This window comes from Falco cherrug, chromosome 18 (assembly GCF_023634085.1).
Source record: "Falco cherrug isolate bFalChe1 chromosome 18, bFalChe1.pri, whole genome shotgun sequence".
In the NCBI taxonomy this organism is placed as follows: Eukaryota; Metazoa; Chordata; class Aves; order Falconiformes; family Falconidae; genus Falco; species Falco cherrug.
Genome location: NC_073714.1, coordinates 4,005,334 through 4,033,078, shown reverse-complemented (window position 1 = coordinate 4,033,078; position 27,745 = coordinate 4,005,334). Strand labels below are relative to the sequence as shown.

Below are 27,745 nucleotides of genomic sequence, written 5' to 3'. Positions count from 1 at the left end.
CCCAGATTGGGTTGAACATCCCCTCTGGAGCCAGGGGAGGCAAGTGGGGGCTCGGAGAGAGGAAGGGGGGGCTGGGGTCCTTATGCTGAACATGCAAAGCTGAAGCACAAGGAACTTAAGCCTGGAACTGAGTTTCCAGGTGAGTGAGCGTAACGTGCAGGGTGTGTGGAAGATGCTAAACTCTTCCGAAAAGCCAAGCCTTGGCTGCAGCTGCGAAGCACCAAGAAATCTGGCTGCTGGCGTGGGAGTTGGTCCCGTAGCACCGTCTGAGAAGCCAAGAGGGACTGTTGCCTTGAAATCCAGCTCGAAGCTACACAAGCAGCGTCAGCCAGCCAGTGGGAATTCTCTTGCTCTTCTGAGGGCGTGTGTACTGGGAGTGAAGGTGGCAAAAGCAGAGAATGGAGAGGGGTGGACTCATAACAGAGTGAGATGCCTGCAGCAAAGCACGTGGGCGCCCGGTTGGTGTCTCTGAAGGCGGTGAATCATGTTCATCTGCTTCACTACCTTGGCTGGGAGGCTATGGTATGGGGGTGGGTTTTGTGTGTTTTCTTCTCTGTTCAAGTCATCTTATGGGTTTTCTACTGCTATGAAGCCTCATCATAGAATGGGGCTGGGTAGCTGGGATTTTTTGGCTGAGCGATCTATAAAACGTGTTTAGCAATTCACTGCAGCACTTTAACGGAATGTACCCGCTGAGGGGATTCAGGGACGCAGCTCTCAGTGCTAGCTGCAAAAAGTAACATGGAAAATGCATTACTTCAGTGCACTTAAGGACATAAAAAGACATTCAGTGTATGGCAGAGAGCCGCTCCTTTCTCTCTCCATGCGTGAACAGATAAGAGAGAGAGACCGCCTCTCTATCTGCAGCGCAGAGTAAACGCACCTGAGTTCTGCCCTCACTTGTACGGAGGCTTGCTGGAAAAGTTCTCCAGTTTTTCCCAACGTTTTTTTACCTCCCAAAGGGGGATGCCTCCATTTCTGAAGTCCTGCTGAAGTCGTGTTAATTCTTTTCATTTACCCTGTTTCTTGGGGCTGTGCACTCAGGTCTACTTTGTCACATGTGACCGAGGTTTCCCTCTGCTCCTGGGTGCCATGGCTTAGACCAACCCTGTGGAAACTACTTTCCCTTTTTTAATAGCTCTTGCAGACACATCTGTCAATATTTCAGCCTCTGCTTTTTTCCCCTAGACCTTCTAAAGGCCAGGGCCATGCATTACATGGAATTATTTATGGATCTAATGTCAGTAACAGCCTGTTAATATCTGTGTCACTTTTCTGAAAATTGCTCTAAAGTGATCTGGGGGCCGGGGCAATTGCTGGCCCCCCAGCAGCCCCCCCTGCTCCTTTCCCAGGGCCTCCCATTCCCTCAGCTCCAGAGGAAGGTTAGAAGCACCCAGCAACGCCGTACTCGGGAAGTTATCAATAAACTGATGATTTAAATAACATTGAGTAGCTGACAGCTGAGGTTCACATGTAGGGATGCTAACGCCCCGTGGCAAAGGCCATCAGAGTAAGAACCATTTCTTTTGTACACTGGAGAGCCGTTAGGCCTAGCTGGGTGGTAGACAGACGCCAAGGTCTGAATTCTTAGGGTCTGTCAGCCAGGAAACTTCAGTATTTCCGTGAGTTTTCCAGTGGATTCAACCTGCAGCCTTTTATTCACTTATTTGCTAAGATGGTAATGATGGATGCAGTCCCACGAGGCTATGAAAGGTCTATGGGCATAAGGAAGCAAAAGAAAAAGAAGGTGGAAAAAATTTCTTAATTTCAAGTTACAAATGACATTTATTTGATGAGGGCTGGTAGGACAACGTCTTGTTTTCTGATCAGTGAAAGCTGAATCAATGAGGACTGCCTCTCGCTGCGTAGAGCTGAAAGGGTTGCAAGGGTTGGGTTTAGCCCATTTATTAGTGCTCTGGTGCCTCTGTGTCTGAAAAACTGAATGTGCCCCGCTCTCCCCACTCTGCCTGGCTGGTGGTGTTCTTGTTAATGTCTCCTCCACCTATAGCTCAAGGTCAGAGGAGGTAGTAAATTCAGAATTGATTCCTTTGAGGTGATCGCAGTCATCCGATAGCAAGCCAGAGAAACTTCTTCTCCATGCCCCATTGCCCTCTAATGGCCAGCACTGAATTTGCAGAGCAAAGTGGGCGATTCAGAGGACCAGGTGGCAACTGCTGAGGGCATCGGGCTGTCGTGATGGTCCGTCCGGTGTGCGCCTTAATTTTGAGAGCCCCCCAGAACTGCTCACAGTGACGATTGGTTCGGAGGCGCAAAGAGCAAAAGGTTTGCTGGCTCTCGGTAGCGGCATCCCTCAGACAGAGGGAGGGAAAAGAGGGATGAAAGAGGGTGGTAAATTTGGAGCCTGAAAAGAAATAGAAGAAAAAAGACGTTTTTGTTTTCCTAAGGAGTAAAGGGAGATGGAAGAGTGAAGCGCTCACTCGTACTAAAAAAACCCCAACAAAACAAAACAAACAGCACTCCAAAACCAGTAGTAAACTGCTTTGCTTTTGGGCTGGACGCAAGAGGAGGGTCCGGCACACGGCTCCCAGTCCATGTGGGTGCAGCGGTGGCAATGGCACTGTGCCAGGGTCCCCTCTGGACCTCGCCATACGACGCCAGCCCATGGGCTTGCGGCTGTACCACCTGGGTGGCAAACCAGCCCATGGGCTTGCGGCTGTACCACCTGGGTGGCAAATCACGCTGAGCAAGGGACCCTGAACTGGGAAGACGGGAACAGCTGGACCCGCACCAAAATATTGCCGTTTAGTGAAAAGACTAGGGAGGGAAACGTAGCCAATGATGCAGTAGCCTTCTGGGGCTACCTACTGCAGGTTCTTGGCAAGCGGAGTGCTGGAGATGTCTTCGGTGTTCTTGGGTTCACGTTCCTCTTGCAATAGAGGTTTTTTAACAGTAGATGTCACGTTTGCTTAACGGAAAAAATAGATTGTACCTACAGAGCAGCCCTTTGTGCCAGGCCTGGCTGGAACCACAGAGCACGTGCCCCACTGCAGGAGATACCATCACCTGCCCTAGGGATGCTGGGACCGAGAAAAGCTGTAAATCATAAACTGCTCAATGTAATTTTTGTGCTCTGATGTAATTTTTCTTAGGGTTCTACTGTAAGTCACTGCTGAGGATGGATGCTTGGTCTCTGCAGCACTTGTGCTCTGCTCGGGTGCTGGGGTTCAGGTTTGCATGCTGAAAGTCTTCAGGTATCAAGGTTGGAGCCCGCACAGGTCGGGCAGGGTGCAGGTTTTCTGCAGGAGAACATAAACCCAAGCTCCGTGGTTTGGGAGTTGAATTTTAGAAAGGTAATTAAGAAAAAGCAAGGCTCTAGACCTCAGCTTGTTTCAAATCTCGGTGTCCTTGGAAAATTCTTGAGTGCTCGTAGAGTGGACAAGGTCAGAAACCATGAAGAAGTAGATTTTTAAGCTGACAGAAAAATTGTGATGCAGTGCCTTGTCAACACTTACTATAAATTTAATTCAGTTTTCTGGCTAACTTGGCAGGGTTTGGCAACACCTGTGAACGATCTTTTTGGTCTAAATTGGGAATTTAAGGGATTTGGCAATATTATAAATTATCCTAATTTTACACTATTGTTGAGTGTTTCATGTGCAAATGATTATAAGACAAAACAACTACCTCCAGTTCAGGTAGAATAATTTTAATACAGAAATCTTTGTCAATACATTAATTACAGGTCATAAAAAATAAATTCTGAGTCTTTACACCATAGCCACATACAGACAGATTAAAATCCATTTCCAACCGAAATAAAGGAACAATTAGGCAAAGCAGAAAAAAAATGTGATGCTCTTCCAGTAACATTTACCCTGAAACAAAAAAAAAAAAACCAAAACCAAAACACGTCACTCCTCAAACCGAAGGCTGTAATTCCATTCGTCTGTACTTGATCGGCAACCTCAGAGCAAGCCTAGCCCAGAAGAAGAATTTGGGGTTTTTTTAGATGCATTTTTGCATCAGACACGATGGATGAGCCCAGAAGAAGAAATTGGGGGTTTTTTAGATGCATTTTTGCATCAGACACAATGGATGTGCAGTGTGCCGCCGTGGTAAGGCTCGCTGCAAATAGCGAGGCTCTGCATTGGAGACGTCACCGTGCAGGTACGTGGTCGGCAGCCGGACAAGATGACGTGGATCAGGACTTCTGCGGGTGTCAACTGGGTCGTGAACTTGAGCAGAAGCTTTCAGGCCCTCTGAAGATGGGGCTTTTTAAAAAGTCTTAACAGGCCCTGGTCAGAAGCAAGCCCAGGGACAGGGGAGTGTGGGATGCTGGCCCGAGGCCCCAGGGTTTGTTTTGGTAGTTTGGTGGCCGGGTGCTCTGCCTGGGCAAAGATGCCACGGCCAAGGGCTGGGAGCTGCCTTCCTGAGCCACAGCATAAGCCATCTGGGTCTGTCCTGACTCTGATCCCGATCCAAACCCAAATCCAGTTCAGACTGGAACCTCTATAAAATCTTGAGTACTTTGCGTCCCAGACGGTTTTGTTTCTTTCTCTTTTTTAATTTTTTCCTTCCCCCCCCCCCCCCCCCCATCCCTGGTAAAATTTTTGTTCCTTGAAAAACCCTTCTGTGCGCTTCAACTGAAAATGATGGATGCCAACCGCGTGAACATCAGTGCCAACGGTAACAATAGCATCAGCGCCAGCACCCTCACTGTATCATTAACATCAGCGCCAACAGTATCATGCAGATCCACGCCAGCAGGCCGATAGTGTCAACAATGCTGATGCCAGCAGGGCAGAGCGAATGAAGAACCCCACAGTAATAAACCGGTGTGCAAAGCCTCGCGCTGCGACGCTGTCCCATAATAACAAACCCTGGTGCCCAGCCCAGCTCTCATTAGCAACTTTACAATAACACACACCGCTGCAAGAGCGATTAAATGAAAACATCAAGGTGTGTATATTCTGGACGGGAGAAATGCTCGGCTATTCCTGGAGCTGAGGGGCAAATGAAATAAATCGTTAAGGATTTTTGTTGACTGCGCTTTTCTAAATTTTTCCTGTCCAAGTGCAGTGGTGGCAGCTGGAGCTCTCTTTAAACTGGCACAGCCAGTTGCAAGCCAGTCGTGCTCTGGGAGCACTTGCAAGCAGCGAGTGGTTTGACTCCCGCGTGCTTCGCTTCGGAGCCTGTCTCCAGTCCTACCAACTCAGCAGAGGAAGCTTGTTGAACAGGTAATCTAAGGATTAATGAGAGAACCCGATCCAAAAGGATCTTGCCAGAATCAGTGCATTTCCAGTATGTAATCCAAATTGTTTGAAAACTAGCTCAGGCCGTGAGGACAATTTTTTCCCCCAAGGGCGGGAAGGATTATTCTTGGACCAGAACGTGCAGTTTGCAGATGGAGGAGAGGAGGTCTGCTCTGTCGCCAAAGAGAGGGCTGGCAAAGGTCCGGAAATGTAGCAAAAATTGTACAATTATACAAACACGTAACACCCATGCTTCCCCTGATCTTCCCGGGTCTGTACCCAGAAAAGCAGTGTGGACGCAGGGCATCCCAGTGCAGCCACATCTTGCGGCAGTGGCCAAGGGCTTAGGATGTGCTAAACGGCTTTCCTAACTTACTCCCAGCCTACACCTCAGTGCAAGTAGTGATGCTGCTTTTGTTTCCTTTTGGACAGTAGCTTGATGTCATCGTCAAAAGGTTCCTCGCTGTTGGAAAAAGCAAACTTGTTCTTGCAAAGCAGCTGTCAAGCTGACAGTCTGTTGTTGTTTTAAAGAGATCTTGGTTGCCTGAAAGTGGAGGAATCAAGGGACGTACAAATTGTCCCTGAAAATTCCAGGTATCTCAATCAGCCCTACTTCAGAAGCTTCATACCCTGGGATTAATTGGAGGTTTTAAAGCCTACGTGGGGGGGAAAAAAAAAAAAAAAAAAAAAAAAAAAAAAGAGTTAAATCACAGTGTGCCTCGTGCCATGTCAGTGAATTACAGCCCGAAGGAATTGCTGTTCCCATCTGAACTCCGGTTACCTTTGGTGGAGGTGGAGGTCTGCCTTTGGGAACTGGGAGATGAGCAGGTTTTCTTTCTGGTGCCTGTAACAAAAAATGTTGTTTAAATGCCATCAGGTTTTGCTGTTTGAGCAGCTGCAGGACGTCCGCAGACCTCAGCTGCTGCTACTGTTCCCTCATGTATTCACTACAACATTTTCCTGGTGCAAAAGCTAGGGGTGAATTAGGTTAATCTATCCACATGCAAGAAGGCACAATAATATAAATGCACAAGGGATACAGAGCTCCTGTTTCAGAAGACCACTGAGCTATTCTCAGGGTTTGAATTAATCTGTATCAAGTATCCATGCTCAAATAAGACTGCTTTGGAAGCCGAAGCTGATCAACGTGTTCGAGGTGCATGTTGAGGAAAGCATCTCTAAAGCCAGTGGGATTTAAAGGTGGTTTTATAACCAAGCTGATATGGTCAGTTTAAATTTATTTATTTATTTAGTCCTCATCCATCATTTTTCATGCAGGCAGGACCATGCAGTGATGCTGGCAGCGTGAAGATGGTTGTATTGGGTGGGCGGGAGGGCCAGATGCCGAGGTAGTCAATATTTGAGGGAAGCATTTCCCTTGAAGTAGGATGCTTTGGGTTTATTGATGGGAAATACTTGGATTTTTCTGGTTTCCAAGGCTTTTTTTAAGAATTCACTAGATATATGTATATATGCACACTGAGGGAGATCCCCTGCCAGGTGGCATCCTTAGAGACCACCACACCTCTACAACACAGGGACCATTGCAGACATCTGTAGTAGCAAAGATGCTCATTGTTTGCGTTGTGTTTACACCTGAAATTCCTGTTGGTTTGGACTCCATGTACTATTGCTAATGAGAAAGGCTTGTGATGGTTTACAGGACTCCTTGATTAAGATTATTTTGTGCGGTTTAGGATTATGTGGCAGAAAAGGTGACTCCTACCCTAAAGAATATGTGGTTTGAATGTCTGTGATTATCAATTTTTTCCAGCCACAGTCAGAAACTGAAAATACTAATTAGCTTCTGATAGTCATTTGCAACTCAGATGAAGGACGTGAGAAGTTGTGAGGTTGTACTTACAAAAATCTCCTCTGTGTAACAGGAGGCTGGTTTGGTAGAAGGAACGGGAGGTGGGGGACCTTTTGGCCTCATGGCAGGCTGTGAAAGAAGAAAATGTGAAACATACTGACCCCGTATATGTACCACATACGTGTGCATCTGCATGTTCCTAGGGGAACGTGCAGGCTTGAGTTCTCTATAAAAAAGGCATTGATGGGGGTAAAAAGGTGCAGTGATTTCATAAGCAGGGATGCCTGGTGCTGTTTGGCCCTGAGGAAACACGCTGGGTCTTTTCTGGAGCTCAGTGATTTCCCCAGCCTCTGGGACCAGGTTGTCCTTGCCTGTCTCCACCGTGGCAGGAACCGGGATGTGCTGCCTTCCCCAAAGCCAACGGGAAAGCAAAGAAATTCTCTAGAAGTACTTACGCTCCGGAGCTGTGGTTTGTTCTCTTGCAGTGGAGGTACGGGAAGGAGAAGTTTCTTATCATTCACCTGAAAACAGAAAAGGGTTAAGCTGGATGGAGCCCTGACCTGGTTTATGCCCTTTGCACGCCCCTTTGCTGCGGAGCATTGCTCAGTTCCCATCCCCTCCCCTTGCTGGCGTTCACAATGCTATCCTTGCAACCCCAGATGAGTATTTTGAAACCCTTGAGGCAGCGTAGCGTGCTATGGCTGATGGGTTTCCATGTTTCGACCCCTTGGTTACAGTCCCAGGGAGACCACAGCTGACGCAGTGCCCCCCCGGCTCTTACCTTCGGGGTGGGTGCTGCCAGGACAGGGTGTTCTCTGCATCTTTGTTCTTGATCCACAAAGACTTGGTTTGTAGCTCCAGGTCCCCTTCTGGTCTGGCAGCTATGCAAATATTACATATAACTGTAAATCTTACCCTGACTGAAGTAGAAAACCCAACTTGCTGAAGCTGAATGCCTGCCTTACTCCTATTGCTGTGTCATATAGTCATGTCCTTCCTTTCCCGATTAATCTGAAGTTACAGTTTCAGGTCTTTGGTCTCTCCCAGCTATGGGATTTTTGGACCAACTTCCTTGGCTTTCCAGTATTTTCATTCCCTCCACCTCCTTTGAAAACCCTAGCTTAAACCCCATCCAGAAGCGGCTTGGCTTTGGGTTTTGGTTTTTTCCCTTGATGGGGATAAGCATCTTACCTCTTCTTGAGTAGTCGGAAGCGGATAAGTAACGCTGCTGCGATTGCTGTGACAGCAAGGACAACCAGCACACCGGCAACGACAGCGAAGCCTGTCAGGGAGAGAGAGCACAAGTTGCTATTTCTTAAAAGGTCCACCGTTACTGAGCGGTTTCCCATCACGACCATCAAAGTCATTTTTTTCACAAGTTCTAGACCCCATTTGTCCTCGCTATTGCTCAAGTTCATGGCTTCTCCTGCCACAAATGGTGACTAAAGGAATGTATTCCTGCCGGTCTTTGCCGTATTTGAAAGCTCTGGTTATTTTCTGCACTGTCCTCGGGCTAAACGAGCCTAGCCCTGTCCATCCATCCTCCGAGACCATTTCCGTGTCATCCCTCTTCTCTTTCTCCAAGGGTGTTACCCAAAACTGGGTGCAGGCCTTTGGGATCGTACACAATTAATGCTTCACAATTTCCCTTCAACAAAGCTATTCTAAAGCCTCAGCCAAGCCACAGCGTTGGGAGCTGACAGTGCTCTGCTGAGCGTGGAGAGGGGACAAAAATATTTAATAACACAAGCTGAAATATTTTTTTTTTCCCAAAAACACATGGAAAACTGTACACAAAGTGTTTTCCCTTCGAGGTAGATCAGTTGGAGGCCAGTTCCACGCAGATGATAAGGAAATGAACTTGCCCGCCTCTCTCACAGCAAAACCTCTGGGAGCTTGCCTCCGCTCGTTTGACAGGGCCAATACGGCTACTTGTTATCTCAGGATGGAGAAAGGGAAAGCCTGCTACTCTAATCTCCTGGGTGTTTCACTTCTGTCGGGTTAGACAGAAAAATAGCTCCCTGCAGTCATTCATATCAACTGCGATGACAAAGATGCGCAGGAAGCGGAGACCTGGGGATGCAGCACCTGCAACGAGATGCTCTGGCCCCTGGAGCAGGGTAGGGCTGTCTCGCTGGAGCGAAAGCAGCTTGTTTCAGCCAAGGGTTGGCAGTACCCACTGCGTGGCCTCCCAGCACTTACTGGTAATTGCCGAGGAGCTGTCGCAGGTTGGTGGTGCCCACCCTTCTTCACACTGGCATTGCAGCTCGTGGTCACACACCTAGGGAAGCACAAAGCCAGGAATATCTTGGGGTTGGAAATACAAGCGAGGCTGTAATGCCATGAGGTTTCATGCCCCTCTTGTTCTGCATAGCCTAAAATTTAGCGCTTGTGCACAGGACAGGCCTGGCTGGCCGCTAGCACGTGCCTTTGGCAGGGGTTTCTGCAGTGACAGCTACAGAACAAGGCACGAGGCAGCAGTGTTGTTAGTCTTTACATCTGTAGGTTGCTGAATGTTCAGAGAAGATAAGCCCAGTCACCTTCCCGAAACAGAAGCTGGCCTGAAGGAGAACAGCTGTGATACTGGGGCTGCGAGGCAGGACCTGGCACAGGATCTGTGTCCATCTCCTCCCATTTCCTTAGCAAAATTACCGATGCTATATCAGGTTAGATTCACTTTCATAAAAATATACAGGAAGCTTCTGGCGCCAACATTTTTTGCAAATTCCTATTGCAATGTCTTAAATACCGGCATCAATATGGTCTGTAGCTGATACACATAATTTTCTCTCTTTTTTTTTTTTTTTTTAAAAAAAAGTTAATAGCATAAAACGCTCTAATCTTACAGCATGTCCAGTACACTTGGCAGAGCAGTTGGTTGATCTAAAGAAACCTTCGGCGTAGACACACTCCCCATTGCTGCACACCTGAAATGCACAGGACAAACGTTAACAAAGTGATTTATCGCTTTCAGAAGATGCAGAGCTTGCAAGTTATTGTGTAAAGTGATGAAGAGTAAAAGGAGGCATAGAAACAGGTCAGCACATCACTTAAACCTGCGTTAGGAGTTTGATATGTGGATATAACTTTTCATTCGACCTTTGGGTATTTTATAGCCAAGGGAAGTGACAAAGATGTACAGACATCACTGCTTTCCACTCCTCTTCAATCATTCATCCCTCCCTTCCCCCTCAAGTAGAAATATATAGCAAAGAAATTGGAAATAGCACCCAGTGATGCCTAGCACATCCATTATAGACATAATTAAAAATAGTAATACATGTATGATCCTTTAACCCCTCATACAAAGGTATGTTTCTCTTGCCACATACATTTATGTCAGTAAAAAGTAATAAGGCAGCAGTCAAGCACAAAGAAATCGGAATGATAGCAGTTCCCGTTTGCTTTGCTACTGATTGATGATAGATGTAAGGCAGAAGGTATGGCACATCAGCTCAGCAGAGAAGGCAGAAGATATGGCAAATCAGCTCAGCAGAAGTTTAGTGTCCACTTCAGTCCTCCTTGCTTGAAAGTCTTTCTTGTCTGGTAAAAGAGCTAACGGTCGGAGCAAGACTGAAAGAGGGGGGAAAACAAGGAGAAAAGCTAGTCTCTACTAACCATCCCATTCCCACACTTGGTTCCATTGAGAATCATCCCTGGGTCTCCTTCTCCATGTCTAGGAAAACTTGCTTTGCAGGACTCAAAAGTCACTAGGCTCCCATCCTGAGGCATCTCCTTCCCCCCAGTACAGAACAACTTTCCGCACATTATATCTCTGGAAGGAGAACAAGAGGTGCTGGAGCAACGGCATGGCACAGCAAAACTGTCTGAGCTGGTCTCTCCTCCAGCCTGACTTTGTTGTGTGCAGGGACTCCAAAGAAAAAGCTGCAGAAAGGGGTGGGGTTTTTTTGGTCTGTGGTGTGTTCAACTCTGTTTATGAGAAGGTGGCAGGTTCTTAATTCCTCTCGAGCTTCTCAGAGAGCCCACAGAAAAGAATATTTAACTGACCTGACCTCCACTTCTGAGCTTCCCCCGAGGCTCACCGCAATATTCAAAGGGACAAGGGACACAGGGAGATGGGTGCCATCTGAAAGGCTGCGCTCTTTGATTCTGTCTCTTAATTTGAATAGGAATGGCCTCTCTTCCCAAATCCCAGCGAGTTCTGTAACACAGTGCTTACTTTTTTTTGCATGGGACGTGACTACCTTTTTCTTTTCTGCAGTATCCATAATATACCCCCTTCTCGTTCATCCGGTAGCAGGAAGCTGCACCTTCGGTTGCCTCTGTGAAAGAGGAAGATGCGATGGCGTGAGCTGAGGTTCTCTGCCTGGCAGAACTAAGAATATTCTATTCCCTTTACCTGGTAAGGAAATGGCCCTTCCCAGTGAAGTTACCCACGGGCCTGAACCACCCACTGGCACTGCAACGGTGCTGTGCACCCCCAGCGGAACCCCCCTCTGTGCTCTCTCTCTCCCCAGTATGAACCAGTAGATCTCAGCTGACAGAAGGGACACAGCCAGGACAGGAGCTGATGTAGGACCGGGAAGAGGGGAAGCCACCACACACCTTCAGAAACCCGAAAGTGTGTCAAATTCGGACATTCTTTTGAAATGCAGATGTTTTCTTTTCCTATCAAGCGAAGAATACCCTCTCGGTTCCTTTGCAAAGTGAGCTCAAAAATGCTGTGCAAAAGAGGAATGCGCTCGCCACTTCCCATTTCTCTAGAAATATGTTGCACTGTATGTGCTGACCTTCAACTTGCATGATTAGAATCACTTACAGTGTTAAATATAATAAATCAGTGTCTGTACACTATGAACTAGAACTCATTCCTATAGATAAACTGTTCCTGATTTACAGACGATCCTTGCAATTTTGCTAGCAGACAACGTCTGCCTCCCTCTTTCCCCTTTTGCCTTAGGCAACCTTATTTTTTCAACTCCAGCTTGTACTTACGTGGTCCAAAAGCAGCTTTGCACTGGTTTTCTCGGGTGGGACAGTTTCCCATGTAGCAATAGCCTTCGCCGTAGTTGCAGGGATGTCCGTTCACACGGAATCGATCCACTGGGCAGTTTGCAGAGGAGCCGGTGCACATCTCAGCCAGGTCACAGTCGTGCTTAGCTGCTCGGCAAACAGCTCCTGCTTTTTTGTACTGAAGGGGTGGGAAAGCAACAGCACACTTCACACACTGCTCCTCCGTGCTGTTTGAAACTCACGCTGAACTAGACGGCTAAAATTAGGGGAGACAAATCTCATCCTCACTCAGCAAGTTGCCTGAGGAGCCAGGTCCGTATCTAATTTAACGTTGGTTATGTCGACGGGCAAGATTTTTGCCTGATTGTGACTCAGATTTTCTTTCCAGGAGAAAACGCATAATCAAAACGCTCATTTCTCCAAAAGGTTGAAAGATTGAGTGAATGGATAGTGGTGGTGTAGTTTGGGATGGATGAAGAAAGCTTGAGTGAATGGATAGTTGTGTAGTTTGGGATGGACAAAGAAAGCTTGAGTGAATGGATAGTTGTGGTGTGGTTTGGGATGGACGAAGAAAGATTGAATGAATTGATAGTTGTGTAGTTTGAGATGGACAAAGAAAGACTGAGTGAATGGATAGTTATGGTGTAGTTTGGGATGGACAGAGTGCTTTTGTCATTACAAAAAAAATTGTAATGACAACATTTTAGTGCTTTTGTCATTACAAAAAAAAACCAAAAACAAACTAGCACCACATCAGTAATTAGGAGTAAAGGAGATTGGGTTTTTGGAGGTGTATTACTGCTTTCTCATGGGGGGTAAAAGGATACCTTGGAAAACATGAGAGGTTAGAGATTGAAAGGAGCCTTACTTGGCAGTTTTCACAGCACTCTCCATGTGCGCATGTGGAACCTGCGGTCAGTTGGCACGTCTCGGGGTTGCAGCACTCGTTTGTGCACTCCTGTGACAGAATCATCAGTCAGGGCACTGGGACGGTCCCCTCTGTACCTCGTTCCCAACGAACCATCCCGGACTTGCTTATGGAGGGAGGGGAGGCTCCCTCGGACCTGCGCTTTGCTGTCCTGAGAACCATTCCCACCAGAAGCCCCACCAGCCACCGTGAGCGGGCACTTAAAGAACACAGAGCGTGTTTGAATATGGAAGTGCTGGTAGAAGTTGTGCTGGGAACTTGTTTCTACCGAGGTGGTTTTGTATGTATGGCTTCTCCTCCTCCTCAGTTCCTCTGTCAACACAGTGTAACAAACCACGCGGTCATCTTTCCCACCCTTTGGCATGCGCTCTATAGGGATGCTGACATTGCAGGTCAGCAATTCGATGACCACAGTTTCTCCAGAAATACTTCAGGCTTTGAACTGTCAGCCTGCTACTGTACAGCCTGCATAAAACTCTCTACCTCTTCCAAGTATTCTTTTATTCCCGGTTATGCAGATACCTCAGGAGTACCGCAGTCGCATTCCTCTTCTTTTTCCACAAAGCCGTTTCCACAGGATGGAGGTGCTATGATGCTGCTGGGATCTGGGATGTTAGTTAAGCATTTTGGCATGTCGCTCAACATGTATTTCTCGAAGCTCTGGAGGCTGCAAGAGCTGAATTTCTTGGGGATGATAGAGCTGTGTTGAGAAAGCGGGAGGATTTGCGTAAGGGTTGGCAGAGGCAAGGAGAAGCAATACCCTTTACAAGGGAAAGAAAACAAGTGACCATCCCTCAAACTATCGGGTGCAAACAAGTAGAAACAAACAGATTGGAAATACTTCATGTGCTAAATGTCAACATTGCATGTAATAAATCGCACACCCCAAAGATTTAAGCCTGGTCTACACAGTTTGTGCCTGGATGCTTCAGGCATTAGGAGTTTGCCAGTGGGCCGTCCAGCAGAGGCTCAGGATGTTCAGCTGGAGATGAAAACTCAACTAAATTCCTAGGTAATGGGTGTTTATAAAAGATGCAAGCACCTTATGCAGTTTGCACAGGAGACGTCTTCAGCGTAGAGAACAAAAACCTACTTTAAGTAAATCTTGGGGAAGCTCTGCCATCCGAGATACCACAGCAGTTCCGTGCTGTCGTCATTGTAAGGAAAAATGATTTATGGTTTAATGTGAGGGTCTCCACCACACGTGCAAGATAATGTTGACTAAAGTTTGGGTTGGGCTTGGGTTTTGAGTTGGTTTTGGTGGTGGGAGGTATCTGTCTGGGAATATCTTACAAGGGCCTGGAATGTCTTCAATTTTTTCTTCTTTTTTTTTAATACTTGGAATGGAATAATCTCAGAGGACAAAAATAATCACTATTCCATTTTGAACCTGGCAGCTTATCCAAAGCCCATCTTGACGCGCCCCGTGCATTACTGCCCTCCCTTGCCTTTTCATCCCAACTCCTACCTGACAGTATCTGTCATGATACAAACTTTACTACTACACGTGCAGGCTTGGGTGTCATGACTCATGCCCAGGTTGTGTCCCATCTCATGTGCCACGGTAGACGCAACTGCAATTTCATTTCTGTTATGATCCTGCAGAGACAAGAACAAGCTATTATTTCTATGAGTACAGAACAAGTAGGAACATCAGAGAAGCCACATGGCTAAGAAATGAGACAATTTTTCTTCATGTGAGATTGTCCTTGCTGCTACACGAGGATTGATACGGTGTTCAATCCATGCATGTGTCTATTCCACAGTTTATGCTGTGTTATGTTATAATAGCAACAAGATGATACCACTGAGTAAATGGGTATAATTAGTTTTTAAATAAACATGAGGAAGTTAGGCTGCCAAGTATCAACTGAGTGTTAAGGGGAACTGAACATCTGAAGCTCTTAATCCTCTCTCTGGATAGCTGTCTCTGCGCTTAGGGTAATTATGTGGGTGCGATATAATTATTACTCGTTACACCAAGGTCACTGTTGTGCTTGCACAGAACGGGAAGGCAGACACCGTGCTACGTCTTTGCTCTTAGCTTGGTGCTTTGTGCTGCTTGGTGGGAGGGAGGGAAGGAAATACCCTACTCTTCTGAGTAAAATCCAGAGGTATCAACAGCAGGTGGTAGTGGAAATACCTAAAGCACGAGGCACTGTACTGGCCATGCTCTTCCAGTGTGGCGTTGCAAATCACGCTGCTACAAAATGCATCCCCATGCCTGGAAGAGCATTCCGGTTTAACGATGGTCCTGGGATTTCCTTATGTTGTGGGAAAGCTGGAATTTCAGGTGGGTTATTCCTCTTGCCAACAAGCCCAGCATCTGAAGCTGGGTGCAACGGTTGAGTTGCTGGTGGTGTTGGTAAAGTTTTGGATTGTGTTGGTAAAGTTTTGGATTTTGTTGGTTCCTGCTGAGGCTGAAGTTTAACTACAGTAGTTTAGGCAGCTGTAATCAAGTGGCTAAACTGAGGATATACATTATGAGAGTCAGAGCCAATTCCCCATTCAAAACAGGGAACCTTAAGGTAGAGGCAGAAAATAACTTATTTCTCTCCTTGGACTCTGTTGGAGCCTGGTACTCCGAGTACAGGTGTCCGAGCTTGATGTTGGTGTTTAGCTAACACAGATACCATGTGTTGCATGTGCTTTCTTTACTGTCTGCACTTTATTTAAAATAAAAGCTCTGACTGCAAATGTCTACAGTCTAATAAAACAATGATGTGAACCAGACAGGGAAGTGAAAGTGTCGTACACCCGACAATTGTCATTAATGTTCTTTGCTGGTTGAGCAAAAAACATTAAAAAAACCCAAACAACACTTTAAAAAATTAAAATAAACAGAAATAAATCAGACCTGAATAATACCTGCAGAATATATATCGCTGCATATGGATTTTAGGAAGGCTAATCCAATCGTGGTCCCCTCAAAGTCATAGCCTCTGCAAGGAAGAAGAAAGGCAGAGTGATGTGCCGTGATGTGACCAGGAGGCAGATCTGAAGGCAAGTCTGCTTTATTAACCAGGCTGAAGGCATTAAGCATATACTAATTCCCAGCTCTGCTTTGCATCCCTGATTTAATACAATAATTACTTAAATTACGTTGCAGTTCATCAGGCTCAAAGCATCTGTCTGAGGGTAAAGAGCTTGATGAAGTGCTCGCAACGTAGCAAAGTGCTTGGATGAATCAGGGTATTGAACGGGAGCCAGAAGAGTGAAGTGAGTGTCGGTTTAGTTTGGCGACGTGCATTTCCCAGCCATTAAACTTCACGTTGGGGCTCCTTAGGTTGTCAGCCCGTGCTGCCATCCTCGGGGCACTCAACTGTTCCGTCACCAGAGCAGGGAAAAGGGGAGTTTGGGACGTAGCAACCGTTTACATTGCCTGGTTTTGCAAGGATTCGGATGGAAAGTTTCCATCCTACGTCCTCGCAGGTAATTGTGCTCCACGCAGAAAAGAAAAGCAAGACAAGAGAGCCTGCGCTCACCTTTTGGTCTAGGATTGGAAAGCATGAAATCCCACTCGGTACAGACAGCGGCTGCCAGCTTGGCGAGCAATTTTTAAAGAACAAATTCCTTGAACGTATTTGGAAATGCAAACAGGCAACAGAGCGATACGCACGTGATCAGCTGAGCATTGTCGTTTCTTTTCCTCTTTAGTAAATCTGATAAACGCCACTTTGAGAAACTGTCCAGAGTGAACCCCGCGGCGCGGCTCAGGGGGCATTTATCACCATCCGTCCAGATTTCCAGGCCAGTTAAAGCCACGTAGATATTTATGGCCTTATAAACCTGCAGCAGAGAAAGAGTGTTGCTGTAAAAATGAAGTACCTTATGAAGACTTCGAAACAAACACTCATCCTGGTCACCGGTTCATTTTGGTCACTTGCCATCTATTCCGCTCCAGACCTGATTTAAGTTTTTCCACACTTTGAGGTCGCAAAAAAAACCCCTAACAAAGACATGGAATCTCGTTTTCCCCCACATTTAAACCAACTAGAAAAATGGCTTAAAATATTTGACAATGCCAGCAATATTTTTGAAGAAATTTGACTTGCAAAAGATATCAGGAATCCCTTCAATCTTTCTGAAGGATTTCGATCATCACTTCATTAACAAGTATGAAAAAATAGGGTATAAATCTTCCTTTATAGAAATCTTGTATCTGAAGGCAAAGAATAGCATAGCATGGACAGGTGTGTTTAACGTATTTAATAAATTACAGTGAAGTTCAGTTTTCATTTATTCCTGCATGTCGTAACGAAAATTCGTGATGTTTGCAAAAGAAAAACATTATAAATCACTTCTGTTTCAATTTCACTTCCCTGTCTTTGCTCTTACCGTGTTAATGAAGTTGACTATTCCAAATATCCTTTGTCTGACGGTTGTAACATCTTCCTCATACTTTTTATACTAAAAAAGTAAATATAGTGTGTTAGAAAAAAGAGAGGAAAAAAGTGATTTACCAGAAAAAAATATAACCCGCAGAAGACTGCATTGCAGACTACACCATGCCTGGTCTACTTATTGTTTTTTTGTTGTATTATTTTATTAGACAACATGTTTCAAGATCAGGCCCTTGTAAAATGCCTCTCTGTGTGTAGGGTGCAGAAGAGGACAGGTGCTGTACGTTTTTTTTTTCTGAATTCTTGTCATCTCCAGGTGGGATTTTCAAAATCAATGAGCATTAGGAAATCCTATTCCCAGCCAAAGCCAGTGGTACAACACAGCGTAGCACTGGGGTACTAGTCGGAGCTGAGGGGTATGAGTAGTACCTCTTGAGAAACCTTACGTCTAGCGGGTCAAATGAGAAGAAATCGTTTCAGTACTCACCAAAGTATTGTCTGCCACTATGTAAACTTCCAGATACTTTTTTGCTTTCAGGTATGCTTTCATCTAAAGGAAAATGATACGTTTCAATGACTTCTAAGGCTTGTTTCAGGCTCAACCTCTGCAATTTCAAACCCAGGTATTGCTGATGCGGGTATTTATTTAGCTGAGTCATTTAGAACAGGACCGCCTCATTTGGAAAGGTAGGCTAGCTATTAAAATGATGGTTAAGATTGTGGAAGGTAGGCTAGCTATTAAGGAGTTTTTGGATGTTTAAAGATGCACATGGGCACCTATTGGTACGTGCAGGAGGGCTTAACTCAGGTGGTGGCTCTGAAATCTCAGACCTGTGAGATTTTGCACTCGTTTAAGATCTGATCGTGCTTCTCCGTTTGCAATCGCTTCTTTTCTGGAGGTGCCACCAGACAGAGTGGGGCTTGTGCTACTCGGGGTCCTCCTACAGCTGCAAGTTCTCTGCTTACATGTCCTTACTGGACTGTTGCTTAACCACGTACTTACTTCTGGACTGTTGCTGGATTTGAAGATGTCATTGATGGGGTCATTTGAATCCTCTTCCCAGGTATTATTGATCAGACCGCAGGTTTTTATGGACTTTTGTGCGAGTTTCGCGTACTTATAGACCGCATGCTCGTCTGTGTCCGAAGTTCCCAAGGGCTCAATGAGGTACTTCTGACCACGGGTCTCAAAATATCCACTAAGAAAATGAGTTAGACTGTGATCTTTTGAATCCACAGGACTAAATCAAGGTAGCAACAGTATCTCTTAACGGCATTTATTTAGCCCAAGCATACAGACCATTGCAAACACTGATGCAATGGAATAGTTTGGCAGCATGCAGGCAGAATGTACAATTTAAAGGCAGAAATCAAAGCTGCTGAGTCAGTTGGAAGATTTGGCTGGTCAGTGAAGTTTCTGAGTAGGAGACTGTCAAGTCAAAAATGGGTTTAGGAATGAATTAGATTTACATTTGGGGGGTTTCTCCTAGCAGAGGTGATTGAGATGTGAATTTCGGTTCAGTGGGAATCCAAAGTTGATTTTTCATCTCTAATTGAGATGAAAAGCTGAAATACTGAAAGACATTAAGAGTTTTGAATCATTTTGAGCAGCAAATGTCAAAATAAGTGTTCTGTGTTAACATGTAAACTGTGCAAGAGGTGTTCACAAAGAAAATCTGGGTTTTGTCCAGACTCCACTAACCATCAGGAAAACATTCTGCAGCAGCTTCTCAGACCCAACAGCCATCCTGTTGCCTTTTTGTGGTATACCACTGCCTCATCAGTGATTAGAAATGAGCAAAATCTTTTAAGTGAGCTTTTCATACAAAAAGCTTGAACTTCCTGATGCTGGGACTGCTGTAGCACTAAACATTTAACCTTCTCTTGAAGTGTCAGTGGAGGTTCCTATCACTCAGCAGCATCAACCTTAAATGTTTACCATAAGCACAACCAAATGATTTATGGCCAGATCAAATATGGAGTTAATCATATAAATTTATTATTATCACTGTTTCTTTAGCTTCCAGTTCATAAGCTCTGAAACTGAAGTAGGAAGGTAACTTCTTTCTCCCTTCTTTCCCTTTTTTTTTTTTTTTTTTTTTTTTTTTGCTGAACCAGTTTCCTTGTAAGCATAAGCGAAAGATAACACCACTTAATTTACATCCTGATTTTTTTTTTTATATTGGGAAATTTATCCTCATACAGTATACATATTTGGCCATCGGTATCCTTTGGGAGCCAAACCTCTGCCTTACCTTAGACCTTTGCAGGCACTGATGCTTGCTACAGAATCGTCATCATTCTGAACGTAACCTTCATAATAACAGTGATCCTGTTTAGAAAGAAAAAAAAAAAAAACGCGTCAAATCGGGCCATGTCTCGTTGACTGCAATGGATTAGCCTAGATCCAGTGATTTCAGGAGGCAAACCACACTTGCTACAAGCTACACCGAACTGCAGTGTCTGAGGAAGGCTCCTGTCAGACGAGATCACTACAGTGAAAAAAGCTGGTGGCTGTCACCACGTTTGCTACGGTACCATCATTGTTATCCCTTAACACCGGGGGACCCAGGTTGGGACAAATGCCATCAGGGTGGGCTCCGATCGATACACCATAAAATTAGAAAATTGGAATATTTGTATTTGCTGCTCAAAATTGAGCATATACTGATGTGCTCTGCTGAATTAAGGTCCACATTGGATGGTTTTATTGTGGCCAGATTTCAAGGAAACACCCATTAATATCAACCCAACAATTAAATGCATTCACTTCAATGAGGTCAAAATGGATATATTATATTAAAACATTAGGGGCAAAACTATCGTGACTTGATTGACTTAAGGATCTAAGGTCTAATGAACACTTCTGCGTTCAAAGAGGCTTCAAAATCAGTGAGGTGTGGTGGAAAATTTTTCCATAACGTTTTCCTTAATAGATCTCTTAAGAGAGACCTGTAACACAGTATTCAAACCGATGCCTTGTGCCTTTTGCTCTCTCATAGATGTTTGGTTTCACTTTTATTTGCCATTTATTTTATTTACCACTTCATGCCTTCCTTCCACTGTAACACGGCGACTTCCTTACAACAAACTGCAAACTAGAGGAAGAGGTGGAGAATTACTCTCCATCTTTTGAGGGCACAAAAGAAAAACTCCTGAGCTCATCATAAAGTATCCAGAAGGCAGGGATTCAGCAAGCTGCCCTGGTTGGCATGTTTGAGATTGTCTTTAACGAGGTGTAGGTGTTATCTGCCATTCGCAGGGTCCGTCCAGGGAGATAAGTAACTGAAATGATCAGAAATGGCATTTTTTCCACAAAAAGAAAGCTGGCTCAGAATTTTTTACGTGCATCTACTTCACTCAAGGTCCTCCTGTTCCTGCTAATTGCTCCATGAGCAAGGATATTAGGCGTTGTATGCCACGTGTTACAACACGCGACGTGACATGGGACACAAAGCTTCAGGTGAGGGCTCTGTGGACCATCAGCCCCGTGGCTGCAGAGTTAATTAAAAAATAACTTCTGCAGTGACTTCCTTTGTGTCTGGACCTGAATGACTGATTCGTCATGGCTCAGAGGAACCACCCGGGGTAACCTGCGGTCCATTCACTTGTGAGCGTGGGTGGCACCGGGAGCCAACAAGGGACCGTGTCCGTACCAGAATCTCTGATCTCACTGAGATTAACAGCGAGTCACCGAGTTGCCAAGGTAGAAAGTGGCAGAATGGCCCTGGCTCCACTCCCTTTTCCTGACGAGAGAGAGAAATTTGGCTCAGAAAATGTGTTGATCAGCCATTAAGGTAAAAAGTGGTTGGCTTTTGGAAAGGCAAAGCGTGTGTCTGATTCTCACCGGGTGTCAATCAGTGTCATTCTGCCAATGTCACAAGTCGCATCTTCCCTGTCCCTTCAGGGGCATCCTAAATTCTGGTTTAAAATCTTTTCTTTCTGCTTGATGTGTGCTATCATTTGATGGACCCGTGACTCTCACACAGAACTCAGGACTGCCAGCACGGGGGAAGAAAACCTTTTTTTATTACCTTGATCTGAGGTCTTGGGGTTTTTTATTACCTTGATCTGAGGTCTTGTTGTTATTTGTTGACCGTCGTCAGAATAAACTGTTTCGGTATAGTCTCTAGCTAATAGACGCCTGCAAAGAGTCGAGTGCAATTATTATTCAAAATAAATAGTAGTCATCTAGGAATGAGGCGATTACATAATGTGCAAAGTATGTCAGGAATTCAAATGATTACTCAGGTTATTATTAGTATTGAAAAACCAGGGAAGCAAAGCTGCTGGGTGGGGAATTCTGCTGGTTAGTAATCCTTATTCAAACAAAGGAACGTTTCTAAAATAAGAAAGCAATTAAAGTCTACTTGTTTCATCGGTATAAACTAATCTCCTAGTAGATCTGAAAGTAAATGTACAATTACATATGCAATATTCATCCTTTTTTGGCCTCCGATTCATGTAGGCAGTTCCACCGCTCCAGGGTGTGTGTGAAATGGTTCTGTTCCCTTCCCTTCCCAGTTCACCCCCACTGACTGTAATTAGCAAAGGTCTAGTTCAGTGGCAAAGCTGCCCCGTCTGTTTCACATGTGCCCGTGCATACACGTATGCGTACATGCGTGCACACGCAGAGATTCTGTGAGATCACACTAACGTATATTTGCCTGATTCCTTTGTTCACAGCTTTTTTACATCTCATTTCCTCTTTGTAATCGTTCTGTCTGAACATGGGTTTTCTTTTTGGTCTACACAACCCCCCTTATTTTTGCACACGTGTGTGCTCCTGAACCTTTAAAGGAGGGCATCACGGCTGTGGAATGAATTATTCTGTTTCTGCCACCACTGGGAAAGGTGCCTTTGTGTTCCTTGCCAGCATACACGTTTGCCTTTTGCTATGGAAGGCCAGATCCTGCAAGGCTCTGCACACCCAGGCTCCTACGCAGCAGAGCATTAAGTTAATGCTTAACTTTAAGCCGAGGCTGTAGTTTTACCCAAGCAGAGCAAGTCTACGTTACTTCTGTTTGGGCAACTACCCCAAACTACCGCAATCCATTTCTTTTTAAAGAGCAAGATGTAGTACAATGTAATCCCCTTTCCTGCCCTCACCCCACCCCAGGTATTTAGATTAACAGGGGCAAACAGTTAGTTATCGCCTATGTTTAACATGAACTGATCATAGTATTTACACAGCTATTTGAAAAGTACCTAAGAAAGCAGACTTGTTTGATCCTATGCTAAATATTACGGTGGAGCCAGCGAGCAGAAAATCACAGCTGTGCTTTATTTTGGGTTGCTCTGTATGGTTTTGGATGACTTTTTGTATGCTGTGTTCTGCAAAAAAACCCCACTGCTTCTCTGCACCCTCTGCGCGGCCCATCTTAATGCTGCTGATCGCTGCAGCAATCCTTGCTCTCCATTTCCATGAAGCATTTTGTCAATGCCAGTATGTGTTGGACTACTCAAATTCCAACAATGGTAATGTTAAGGCAGGGAATGCTGGAAGCTGAATTATTAAGGGTTATTGCAAGATCTTATTATTATTTTCCATTTTTGGAAAGCGTACGGAGCCAACAGCCCCATTTCATGGATATTTCTCTTGTTCTCTGTAGTTTCTACCAGCACAGAACAAATAAATACAACCCAAAGTCTCTCCACAGACAGAGAAAACCTTTGAAATAATATGAAAACATTAAACATTCAGTGGATTGAGCCATTTAGGAAATAAAATGGGAGAGCAGACTTAGCAGTATAGGCAAGTCATTCCATCACGGTAGCGTGATATGCCTGTGTAGTTATTTGACATGACCAAACAGTGACATGATGCTTTCTCTCCCCTCCTCTTCTTTCATGGGGATTGAAAGGTTCTTTGTACCAAAATCCCTCTGTCCTGCAGAGCCTACGTCCTGTTTCGTTGTACGCCGAGTGCCCTACAGAGGCATTTACAGCGCGGAATAATGCTCAAGGGCAAAGTTGAATTGAACCTACTTATTTTTTTGGAGATGCAGTACGACTTCCTCTCCACTGGCTTTGATTCCATACTCCATTGTGTCATCGTATTTTGTCTGTAAACAGTTTTAAGTGTTAGAATATGAACTGTTACAATTTCCAAGCTCGCTGTGAGGTGGCTGTTACTGAGTTGCCAACTGCATTCTTTTCCTCCTCTTCCCACCAAAAATAAGTATTCTGGCAGTTATAGAATAAGCAGGAGGTCACTCTGTTTCATATTTTTTAATTAAAGGAACAAATTTAACTTTGCAAATTCATTTCTACCATCTTAAGCGCATATCCTGCATACTTGGGAAAGCACTGAAGCGGATGCTTAGATTCAAACACTTACATACTTCAAGAGGATGTTATTAAAAAGCGTGCTTGCTTTTAGGCATTTGATTTCGTTCACTTCAAATTAAAAAGGACATAGGTTATTAAAAATCTGAGTAGAATCAAACCCTGCATCTTTGCAGAGATGCAAGTACAGCATACCCAGGGGTGGCACACAGGCAGTGCCCTGCATACGGCGCGTACCTCCCTCTTTGCCTTTTCCAAGACCAAATCTCTGGCTCCAGAGAATCTTACCCTTGAAAACCAAGGGTACTCTGCCTCCACAAAACGTTCCCCATCTCCCAGGGAAAAAAAAAAAAAAAAAAAAAGTAAAAAATTTATCTCTTTTAATACCTCTTTGTTTCTTTCTACATCTCTTTTATGTACTGTGTGCAATTTCCGTGGATAAACTATTTCGTATTGCTCAACTCCAGGTAATTTCTTGCTGGTGCTCCCTAGGGAGAAACAGAGGAATATTTATGAAAACACAGTAATAACTTATTAAACACCGTATTTCATGTCTGTCAAGACTGATTCTTTTGGGCTGTGGAGTCATTCAGCTGTTGCGACACCCATTTCTGGTGTATTCCCTGCCCTGGTGTGTAGCCATCTGGTCTGCTGAGCAGTCACCCCCATTACGTGACCTGATGCGAGGTTTGTTACAGTCTGGATTTCAGATGAAATGACAGACCTGAGTATTTCCAGGTGTCAAAAGATTTTATGCAAGTCGCGTTTGGGTTTCTTTCCCCAGCACCAGTAAGTGGTTTCAAGTACCGATGTGCTAGACCAGCTACGCAAGGTGCAAACTTTGCATTTTGACGTGAATTAAGTTCCACGGTTCTGTGAAATCAGTGATCTCCGATCCTTATCCCCTGATGACACGCAAGTTAAGATTGCCTCTAGATAATCAAATAACCTCATGGAGTTCACTGCAAGTCTGGAACAAGCCTAGATTTCTGCTTTAGAAAGCTTTTCTGCTGGTCTTCTCACAGGAATATTTGAGAAAGCTCTTTAACAGCCCCACTCTTCAGCTATTAAATCAGATTGAGGGGGGTTACGGCCTTGGGACCAAAACCAGGACACTGCAGAAGGTGTTTGAGCAAGACTAAGGAAGATGATAGGAGATAGGCAGTACAGCAGGGGAATCTTGAAGTTGGTAAGGACTCCAGGTAATCCCCCAACTCACACAATCCTTTTTTCCTGGCACAAGGCATCTTATGTGCCTGCAGGGGCGATAAAATGACTTGAGGAAATGCAGTGCTGATGAAAAGCTTATTTTTTTGTTTTCTGCTTCTAAGAAGCTCTTGGCAGAAGTTAATTCATGGCATGGCTTGCAGGGGTGGGCAGCATACGTTGCATCATTTGAAGTTAATAATAGCAGCTGCTGTACAGCATTTGGGAAAACAGGGTCGTACAGGAGACGTGTTGGTTTCCAGCAAGGCAACAGCAGGTTTTATATGCCTCCTAAGCTCTTTAATCTCCTACAAAAGGTCATTTCATCTGAACTGGCAAATTCTTGAGGGCTCAGCACTGGGCTGTATTTGGAAAAGGAAAAAAACAAAACAAAACAACAAACACACACACCCCACACACAAAATCCACAAACAACAAAGGGAGAGTGCAACTCCCATTTTAATTGTCTGCCTCAAGGCCAGATTTTTACAAGAGTAGGTCATCCAATTATTGTAATTTTCTAGATCTGTTATAACAGAGCCCATCCTCATGCAAATTGTTCCAGCAAAATAAACAGATTAATTCTTCACAACTGGTTTATTTGATTAAACTCTTTCAAAAACTAATTGCAGAATAAACTTGGTTGTATTTTGACAAAGATGAGTGCTGTAGGGAAGGGCACGAGGGCATAATGGTACTATATACCATATATATATATATGGTGTATGTATATATATACACCATATATACATTTTCTATATCAGCTGAGCCACTACACAGTGACTATCTGTGCATTAGCAAAGACAGAGTGCAAGCTTGGTGTTGTAAGTTATGATGATGCTTTATCTTTTATTTTAAGCAAGGAATTAGGTTTACTTTTTAAAAAATCTTCTGCTCAGCAGACTTAGTCTTTCCGTGAGCTTAAAGTAGACTCTTATGTCATGATTTTAGGCCTCTCAGGGTAGAGTTCTGTGCTTTTTTATTTTATTTATATAGTTTTATGTACCCACTCCCCGTTACAGCCTCTTTATACAAGACCCAACTGTAGCCCAGACGGTTCAGGATCAGGCTGGACTTGGATGGAGACTCAGAACTAAATTTTCCCTTTTCCTGCAGTGTGATACAAACAGCATTTCGAGGAAAATAGGTTGGTTTTGTGCTGGAACAAATAGGTTCTTAGAGGTAGGGTGTTGGTTGGTTGGGGGTTTTTTAATCGACTCAGTATATTGTGGCTTCATGCATTGTCTTGAGTCGGTAGCTTTAAGGAAGAAAAAAGTTCCTTGGGCCTCGTACAACAGCTAGAAATCGTGCTAATAAGGAACAAATAATTATGTACTTTTCCTAAACCAGAGCCTAAACCAGGAAGAAAAATCATTAGTGAGGATTTCATTGGCAACGGAGGTTTGGTTTTGTCAAGAAACAAAATATGTAACACCTTAAGCATTAGCACTGTATGCTCTTTCAGGTATTCTGTGCAAATAATGAAATTGTAAAGATACCTGCTTGAATACAAATTACATGTCCAATTATGTATATAAAACCTCTGCGTGTGTGTGCATGCCAGAATCTGAAAAAAATCTTTTCCCTGTTGACATGAATTGAAAGAAACAATGCACGTGGGGGAAAAAAAAAAAAAGTGTGCTCTGTTAAGGTTAAGTCATTTAAATACCTGTAACCTGAAGTATCACACAGATAATAATGGTACTAACTATTTTAATTCAGTTACTTTTATTAATTGAATTCAATTAAAAGTCTTTGGTTTTACAGCCAAAATGCTGTCAGTGTAATAAGTTGTCCCAGTTGGATAAATTGTCCGCTCACTTGCAGGAGAAGTATTTTCTTAATTGGCTTACACAACTAACCGGTTCTGGATCTTTAGGCAATCTACGGCCAGTTTTCACACAAGTACATCTCTACCTAGAGAACTTTAAATAATCACTCTGAACAACAAGAAAAAAAGCAAATATCCCTTACTTCAGCAACGCCATTTGTTCACAATGCCTTTAATTCACTGTTCTTCCGTATTATCTACATGTTAATAATTAAAAATCCATAAAAGCTGTACAAAGCCATCCATAACAATGACTACTAAAGGGGTTTTTTTTAAAAAAAAAAAAAAAAAAGAGCCGTACCTTGTTGCAAATGTAGCAAAACAACAGAAACAAGGAGTAGGTTGGTCATCTCGGTTGTGTTTGTCTCCTAGGAGTAACCTCCGTGGTGTGGGAAAGTTGGGTCCCCAGCCTGTCCCCGTGCCGGGCAGTGAATGAGAGGCAGTGAGTGGTTCAGCTTTATTCTTGTTCCTATATGAGGAAGTGTTTACTAAAGGTGTTGCACAACTTTCAAGTCGCGGAGCGTTACAGCACGCGGAAGTTCCTGCTGGTTAGTTCATGTCACACGAATTGTGATAGATTGAATACTTCTCTGAAATAAATTCCCTAAAACGGTTTAGCGGGGGGGAATGGAAAGAAAGAGGGGGAGTCAAGTGGTCCTAACGTCTTTTGATCGTTGGGTTGGTAAAAAGCTACACTAGAAACAGTGGGTCCCAACGGTGGCTTGAGGAACGGGAAAGTTTACAAGAGGTTTAGGGTAAAAGGGATACGCAGGGCTGGCGTTGAAGGTGTGTTTCAGTTCTCACCGATTGCCACATGAAAATCACCACAGATGAAAATCTGTGAATCATACCTCAGCACCGAGCAGGTCCTTTTCTCCCCTTCGATCTACATTAGTAATGTTTGCTTGAGGTCTACGTGGAACTGTCTAACAGGATGCAGACAAGTGAGCAATCAAGGTGCCGCCTGTCAAATCCTAATCTAAAAATCTCTGCTAGAAACACCACATCGACTCAGCCAGCTGTAATAAAATAGTATTATACAACTGTCAATATAGAGCCGCTTTATAGAAGTTTAACTTTTTGTATGTTGAAATAGGTGTTACAGAGCATGTAGAACTAGAGTGGATACACTGCAGTATACGAATATAA

At 44.3% G+C, this 27,745-nt stretch overlaps 2 protein-coding genes across 2 annotated transcripts in view; one reads left to right on the top strand and one right to left on the bottom strand.

Moving 5' to 3' along the window:
* Nucleotides 1-27,745, top strand: part of ENTPD4 (ectonucleoside triphosphate diphosphohydrolase 4) — a 248,466-nt gene that overhangs the window by 43,904 nt on the left and 176,817 nt on the right. The gene's annotated exons all lie outside the window — the stretch shown is intronic.
* LOC102058546 (zinc metalloproteinase-disintegrin-like batroxstatin-2) lies at nucleotides 3,647-27,045 on the bottom strand. The gene is made up of 24 exons (XM_005438054.4): nucleotides 26,898-27,045; nucleotides 23,947-24,047; nucleotides 23,260-23,336; nucleotides 21,337-21,415; nucleotides 19,527-19,603; nucleotides 18,275-18,470; nucleotides 17,759-17,821; nucleotides 17,267-17,338; nucleotides 16,548-16,717; nucleotides 15,786-15,870; nucleotides 14,397-14,527; nucleotides 13,451-13,628; nucleotides 12,869-12,958; nucleotides 11,983-12,178; nucleotides 11,207-11,309; nucleotides 10,645-10,801; nucleotides 9,873-9,953; nucleotides 9,229-9,307; nucleotides 8,218-8,308; nucleotides 7,808-7,907; nucleotides 7,482-7,547; nucleotides 7,078-7,155; nucleotides 5,995-6,057; nucleotides 3,647-5,869 (listed from the first exon to the last, which is right to left on the bottom strand). The coding sequence occupies exons 1-24, from the start codon at nucleotides 26,944-26,946 to the stop codon at nucleotides 5,837-5,839; spliced, it is 2,415 nt and encodes an 804-aa protein (XP_005438111.1). The 5' UTR covers nucleotides 26,947-27,045; the 3' UTR covers nucleotides 3,647-5,836.

Coding starts and splice junctions, on each gene's coding strand:
- LOC102058546 (XM_005438054.4), bottom strand. CDS start 26,946: ATGACCAACCTACTCCTTGTTTCTGTTGTTTTGCTACATTTGCAACAA. Junction 18,471..19,526: donor AGTGCCTGCAAAGGTCTAAG/GTAAGGCAGAGG, acceptor TCATTTTCTTAG/TGGATATTTTGAGACCCGTG. Junction 17,822..18,274: donor AATCCAGCAACAGTCCAGAA/GTAAGTACGTGG, acceptor ATTTTCCTTTAG/ATGAAAGCATACCTGAAAGC.